This window comes from Vipera berus (genome assembly GCF_964194415.1).
Source record: "Vipera berus genome assembly, chromosome: 14".
Lineage (NCBI taxonomy): Eukaryota > Metazoa > Chordata > Lepidosauria > Squamata > Viperidae > Vipera > Vipera berus.
Genome location: NC_138217.1, coordinates 5,690,132 through 5,697,234, shown reverse-complemented (window position 1 = coordinate 5,697,234; position 7,103 = coordinate 5,690,132). Strand labels below are relative to the sequence as shown.

The 7,103-nt window shown below is 46.6% G+C and overlaps 1 protein-coding gene across 1 annotated transcript in view; it reads left to right on the top strand.

Moving 5' to 3' along the window:
• The window catches only part of RIMBP2 (RIMS binding protein 2), a gene marked incomplete at its 3' end in the record, with an annotated part of 40,553 nt that extends 34,466 nt beyond the window's left edge, over positions 1-6,087 (top strand). Inside the window, exons 14-19 of the mRNA XM_081339120.1 lie at positions 1,461-1,642; positions 2,102-2,270; positions 3,280-3,383; positions 4,379-4,450; positions 5,297-5,431; positions 6,061-6,087. Of these exons, the coding sequence (XP_081195246.1) occupies positions 1,461-1,642; positions 2,102-2,270; positions 3,280-3,383; positions 4,379-4,450; positions 5,297-5,431; positions 6,061-6,087 (689 nt within the window). The remainder of the gene's footprint in view (positions 1-1,460; positions 1,643-2,101; positions 2,271-3,279; positions 3,384-4,378; positions 4,451-5,296; positions 5,432-6,060) is intronic.
• Positions 6,088-7,103: the final 1,016 nt, after the last annotated feature.

Below are 7,103 nucleotides of genomic sequence, written 5' to 3'. Positions count from 1 at the left end.
CTTCCTTCCTTCCTTCCTTCCTTCTTTCATTCTCATTTCCCTTCCTTCCTCCCTTCCCTGCATCCATCCATTCCCAATTCCTCCCTCCCTCCCTCCCTTCCTTCCTTCCTTCCTTCCTTCCTTCCTTCCTTCCTTCCTTCCTTCCTTCCTTCCTTCCTTCCTTCCTTCAATGTATGATTGGAGCAGTGCTGCGGCCAGGACATCTGATCACTTGGAACTGACCCATTAGCAGGCTGGGTGATGCTGTTTTGTTTCAACTTCAAACAAGGAACAAGCTAGGATCAAAATCCACATGCAGGTCTGCAGTGTCATCTAGTGGCAGACCCCAGTATTTATTGTGACACTAAGGGGGAAGAAAGCACAACCTCTCTTTAAACCAGAGTTTGCCTTGTAAGGAGGGACGTGGTGGCTCAGTGGGTTAGGACGCTGAGCTTGTCGATCAGATGGTCGGCAGTTTGGTGGGTCGAATCCCGAGTGCCGCGTAACAGAGTGAGCGCCTGTTACTCGTCCCAGCTTCTGCCAACCTAGCAGTTCGAAAGCACGTAAAAATGCAAGTAGAAAAATAGGGACCACTCCGGTGGGAAGGTAACAGCGTTCCGTGCGCCTTTGGCGTCTAGTCACGCCGGCCACATGACCACGGAGACGTCCTCGGACAAGCGCTGGCTCTTCGGCTTTGAAACGGAGATGAGCACTGGCCCCTAGAGTTGGAAACGACTAGCACGCGTGTGCGGGGGAACCTTTACCTTTACCTAAGGGGGAAGAAAGCACAACCTCTCTTTAAACCAGAGTTTGCCTTGTAAGATAAGCAACTAACTGCAGAAAGAGGGCTATTTTTCACTTCAAATGCTAAGACTGCATCCCTAGGTGACTTTCCTTGGGTGTAAGCCTCATAATGAGGCTTTGGGGCATTGTAGACAAGGTGGCAGGAGATTTTGTGATATCTGTGTTTGTGTGTGTGTATATATGAACAGTATCTAGAGAGTGGAAGAACAACCAAAGCCCTTTCTGGAGAGGATTGAATACCTGGCCAGTGTTCGTCAACTTTACTAAGATATTTGGACTTCAACTCCCAGAATTCCTCAGGGATTCCCCCGGCTTCTCTAGAGAATAGACTGTATGGTTGCCGGCAATTAGTGGATTGGTTTATCCAGTGTTCTAAAACCATGTTTTTCAACCATGACAACCTTAAGAAGTGTAGTCTTCAACTCCCAGAATTCCCCAACCGGCATGGCCCGCTGTCTGGGGGGGATTCTGGGAGTTGAAGTCCACACATCTTTATGGTGGAGCCACGTTGTTCTAAATGTCTGTTGATAAATGCACGCCAGTTGGCAAGTGCCTAGGTTTGGATCCCGTGACTGTGCTCCCGTCGCTAAGCGTGTGTTTGTTAAGTTGAGGAGCACTCATAGTGACTCTTACCTCCGTTTAACCAATTTTCCGACCCAACATTTCTGCTTTTCCAGATGGCTACAGTAGTCACGACCGTCTGTCTCCAGAGATTTATGAGGAATCAGAAACTGACCCCGGAGCAGAAGAAGTGGGCCCGCGCATCTTTGTCGCCCTCTTTGATTATGACCCACTCACCATGTCTCCAAACCCTGATGCGACAGAAGAACTGCCGTTTAAAGAAGGACAGATTATCAAGGTCAGGGTTTGTGAAATGTAAAGGTAGTCTGTTTGACCGACAAACGTTCGCTTAGGGACGTCGGAACCTAACACTTTATGACCCTTGCGGCATCCTCACGGTCGCGGGATCAAAATTCCGGCCCTTTGGCAACTGACTCGTATTTATGATGGTCACAGCGTCCCGGGGTCACGTGGTCTCCCCTTTGTGTGAACTTCCGACAATGGGGAAGCCGGATTCACTTAACAACTGCGTCACTCCTTTAACAACTGGAGCGATTCACTTAGCAACCATGGCAAGAAAAGTCATAAAATGGGGGCAAAACTCACTTAACGACTGTCTTGCTTAGCCATGGAAATGTTGGGCTCCGTTGTGGTGGTGCGTGATGGACGGGAGCTAAGCCACGATTAATGAACCTTTGCAAGTTCTAGCCGGTGATTCTTGGATTCTTTTCCGTATGGTCTCTTTTCTCCATCTCAGGTTTACGGAGACAAAGATGCGGATGGGTTTTATCGGGGGGAAACGTGTGCGAGGCTGGGCCTTATTCCTTGCAACATGGTTTCCGAAATCCAAGCGGATGACCCAGAAATGATGGATCATCTTCTGAAGCAAGGGTTTCTCCCTCTGAACACCCCTATCGAGAAACTTGGTAAGTGTCGGCCGCCCCCTGTGGACGTGTGTGGAACTGGTGGCTGGCCTGCCTTGGTTCTGGAAGCTTTTTTTCCCCCGCGGTTGAGAAAAAGCTCTCCATTTTTACTGTTCTGGCCTCCTCTAAGTTGCCTTCCCACAACATGTTTAAATAGGAGAGTTCGTTTTGAATGCAGTCAGAACCTAGACCAGCGGCTTGCTGGGTAATGTCAGGTCAACAATAAAGCAATAAACAATATCCTTACTGAGGGACTGCTTAGAAGGAAACAATGCTCCCACCGACGCTGACAGAGTGAGCCACTTGTATATAAACGGAGAGCAGGCCCTCTCCCTCCTAGCACTGATGACGTTGCCTAGTTGGGTCATGAAATGTCTGCAAGGAAACCACCCAGCTCAGAGAGCATCAAGGACCACGCAGTCCTCCTCCGTTCCTTTCCTTTCCTTTCCTTTCCTTTCCTTTCCTTTCCTTTCCTTTCCTTCTTATTCCTATCCCTCCTTCCCTTCCTTTCCTTCTTTCTTTCACTCCTTCCTTCTTTTCCTCCTTTCCTTCCTTTCCTTCCCTCCTTCCTTCCTTCTCATTCCCCACCCTTCCCCTCCCTCCCTTCTTTTCTCCTCCCTTCCTTCCCTCCCTTCTTCCTTTCTTCCTTCCCTTTTCCTTCCCTCCTTCTTTCCTTCCTTCTCATTCCCATCCCTTCTTTCCTTCCTTCTTCCCTTTCCTTTCCTTTCCTTTCCTTTCCTTTCCTTTCCTTTCCTTTCCTTTCCTTTCCTTTCCTTTCCTTTCCTTTCCTTTCCTCCCCTCCCTCCCTCCCTCCCTCCCTTCCCTCCTCCACTTCCTCCTCCTCCCATTCCACAAACCCCACTCCCTTCTACCACTGCTGACATTCCCTATTTGGGTCATGAAACGTCAGCAAGAAAACAGCCAAACCCAAACCATCAAAGACTCTACAGTTAGTGGTTTGTTCTATGGTTAAAGACAGTTGCAATTGCTTTCTCTCTTTGGGTTGGAACAGAACGAAACAGAAGAAGCAGCCGTCCGCCTGGGTCAGCCACGAGAAGAATGGTTGCGTTATATGACTACGATCCAAGAGAAAGCTCTCCTAATGTTGATGTGGAGGTATTGTGGTCATGGGCACAAATCCGAAACATTTTGTTTTGTAGTAAAAACTGCGGGAAATGTGGCCACAAGCATCCAATTAGGGGACAAAATGGGTCGGTTGAAAATTATGGCCAGGAGTTTCTGTCTGTTCAGAAACTTTTCCTGGACCACTCGAACATAGAATCATGCAGCTGGAACAGACCTTGAAGGTCTTCTAGTCCAACTCCTTGTTCAAGGTAGGAGACTTTTTGCAATTGGACTTTGTTTTTCTTTGAAGACCTTTTGTTTCTCCTCCAACTCTAACTGGATGGTGGGGAATGGGAAGGATTGATACTCCTTGCAGACAGCTGGTCATTTGCCTTCTTTCAGAGAGTCGTTGAGGCCACTTGGAGGCTTACCTGTGTCTTCAGGGTCACCTGAGTGGTGCAAATGGGTGTGGAGCCTTCTTGGAACTGCTGAAAGGACTTGTGTTGTGGAAGCTCTGCTTTCTGCAGGATGTTGCCTGCCCCGTGTCCCTCCACTGTTGAAGACGGGCGCAGGCTGTTGGGGATGAGTCTGTGTTGTCTGCATCTCAAACTGAAGCGCAAACGGTTCCTGCGGTCTGCAATTTTATTTTCCTGGAAATCCGTTCCTAGTCCCTCACCATCCGAAGGGTGTTCATCACAAAGCGCGTCGCTAAATGTATGTGGAGATTCTCAGTCCTCCAGGTCATGGTTGTCCCAAAGGTGCGTTTTCAGGAGGCAGCTGGACTTTTGTGTTTTTCTTTATTTTTCTTTGAAGATAAAAAACCAACAACAAGGAAGTCCAGTTGCCTCTGGAAAAAGCATCTTTAGCATGTCCTGGGTGACTGAGAATCTCCATAGACATCCCAGTCAAAAGGTTGTCCAGTCCAATTTTTAAATGTGGGAGGGAGTTCCTCAGTGCAAAAAATAAAATAAAATTAAGGAACACTGGAATAAGGGCATTTAGAAATGGGATCCTGAGAAAGTGATGTTTTTTTATCATTTCTGCAGGCTGAGCTCACATTTTGTACTGGAGACATTATTACTGTCTTTGGAGAAATTGACGAAGATGGTTTTTATTATGTAAGTGCTTTATCTATACTCCTCTCCTGATCTGTATTAAAAGGTAAAGGTTCCCCCGGACATGCGTGCTAGTTGTTTCTGACTCTAGGGGCCAGTGTTCATCTCCATTTCAAAGCCGAAGAGCCAGTGCTTGTCCGAGGACGTCTCCGTGGTCCTGTGGCCGGCATGACTAGATGCCAAAGACGCACGGAACGCTGTTACCTTCCCACCGGAGTGGTCCCTATTTTTCTACTTGCATTTTTACGTGCTTTCGAACTGCTAGGTTGGCAGAAGCTGGGACGAGTAACAGGCGCTCACTCTGTTACGCGGCACTCGGGATTCGACCCGCCAAACTGCCGACCTTCTGATCGACAAGCTCAGTGTCCTAACCCACTGAGCCACCACGTCCCTTGATCTGTATTAGTGGTGTGCAAAACCTTTTGGGTGACAACCAGGAACCTGAAGGAAGGGTATCACCCAAGAAGGAGGGCGAGTCAAGAATGATCTTTAGGTGTTTTTTTTTCTTGACTCCCTAATGCTACTGTCCTTCGACTCTTGGTCATGGGGATAAGAATCTGGGGATAAGAATCTGCTTTAATCACGGGGATAAGAATCTGCTTTAGCTTTCAACGTCTTCCAACGTCTTGCCACAACTTCAATCAATGGATTGGGGGGGGGGACTTTTAAAGCAGCATTTGAGAACCTGAAGATAAGTGGGCCTCAACTCCCAGAGGTCCCCCAGCCAGCCAGGAGTTGAAATCCACCATTCTGGAAGTCCACCTATTTTGAAGTCACCCCAGTTGAGAAACGTTGTTCTAAAGGCTCCTTGCTTGTTCCTTAATTTCCCCTTCCATTTCCACGTTTCAGGGGGAGCTTAACAACCAGACGGGTCTTGTTCCTTCGAATTTTCTTGAAGAAGTGCCTGACGACGTAGAAGTTTATTTATCCGACGCCCCCTCACGATACCCTCAAGACGCACCCATGCGTACAAAAGCGAAAAGGGTAAGCAAGTACTGAGAAAAAAAATAATAATTTTTTAAAAAAAAGTCTTGTTGTTTTTTCGCTTTGTTCCCCTTGCCAACCATTTCAGATTCCGTTTGGCTTGATGTGTTTGTGTACATATGTATATGTATATATATAGATAGATAGATAGATATTAAGAAACACATTTTTGAAATCAAGTTTTTAGATCGCTCTGAAGCTGGGGGAGAAAAAAAACAAAACAGCTCCTCGCTCTAAACCAACTTGTTCCTTCCATCAATGATCAGTCTCATGCTAATTTAGGAGCCACAAATTAATTAATTTATATATATATATATAAATTTATATAATTTATATATACATATAAATATCCGTTCTCCACCTTGAACAGTTTATATCTGTAAATTATATACACCTGCTGTAGAAATTACCTAAGGCAGTAAACCTGTGGATGGATGTAAAACTTCAGACACTTCCCTTTTGGGGGGAACATCGCCCCAAACTTTGAAATTTCAAAGTGATGTTTTAAGCTGCCTAACGAAGGGTTTCATGGGTCTTCTGTCATCCTTGCAGTTTTTTTCTCTTCTTATATTTTATGTATACATTTTTTTAATTATTTTTATTTTTTTGCTCATCTGCTTGGGAAACAGAAGAAGAGTGTTCATTTCACACCTTAAAAATGGGCAACGTTGCCTTCACGTAAGTGAGCAACTGAAGATACCGATAGATAACAACCTATTCCTCTAAGTTGGCCTTCTGTGATGCGAGCCATCTTGGGCCCATGGCGCGTGCAGAGAGAAAAAAAAAAGAGAGAAATATGTCTCCAAAATTCCTCAGCCCTGCTTCCAGATCTTCTTTTTGACCGAGGATTGCCCTTTCCCAATCTGATGCCTTCCAATTATGGTGGACTACAAGTCCCATCACCTCCAGGTGACCAGCCATCGGACTGCTAGTCCGGCAGCCGTAGAAGGCACTGAGTTAGGAAAGGAGGAGAATTTCTGATTTAAAAAGGAAATGCGGGACGCCCCTTGCGTTCAGGGCTTAGCCTCGCTTAACCCACACCGGGAGAAAAGGTTTTAATATTTGGAACATATTTCTTACCGGCCTTAATGCTTGTTTGCATAAAAAGTGTTCCCAGTGTCTGGTTCCCAAGGAAAGCTGCATATTGCATTGTTAGCTAATTTGGGAGAACAACAAAAAAAAGAAGAAAAATAACACAAAATTGCTGCTGAGCAAGCTGGTTGTGCTCAACAACCCAGCCGGCCTTTGGGGAAAGAGGGCTGGAGTTCCTTCTTTTGAAAAAGCACACTAAGCTGCAACATCCGGTTGTCGGTTTGCCTTAAAAGCACCTCTCCTGGTGCGTGGTTGTCCATGGCCGGGTTTTTGGCGTCCCTTATGGAAGTGTGCTCCTCTGCCTAGCAGCTCATTGGTTGACCAATGCAATAAGCTGAAAAGAAAACGCACCGCTCAGATACGGGTGGGCAAACGCACTAGCGCTCCAGAGATGGTATCTTCAGGTGTGTGTTGAAATTGCACTGAGAAAAGGGTCCCCTTTGGCTTCTCCCCGCTCCCTCTCTCTCCCCCCCCATTAGACAAGACCTTGATTGAAGATCAAAGCAAGCTTGGGACCTCCTTGGCTTAGCAAACCCACCGAGATGGCCAAACAGCCAAGCGGATGTAACAGGAGGGAAGT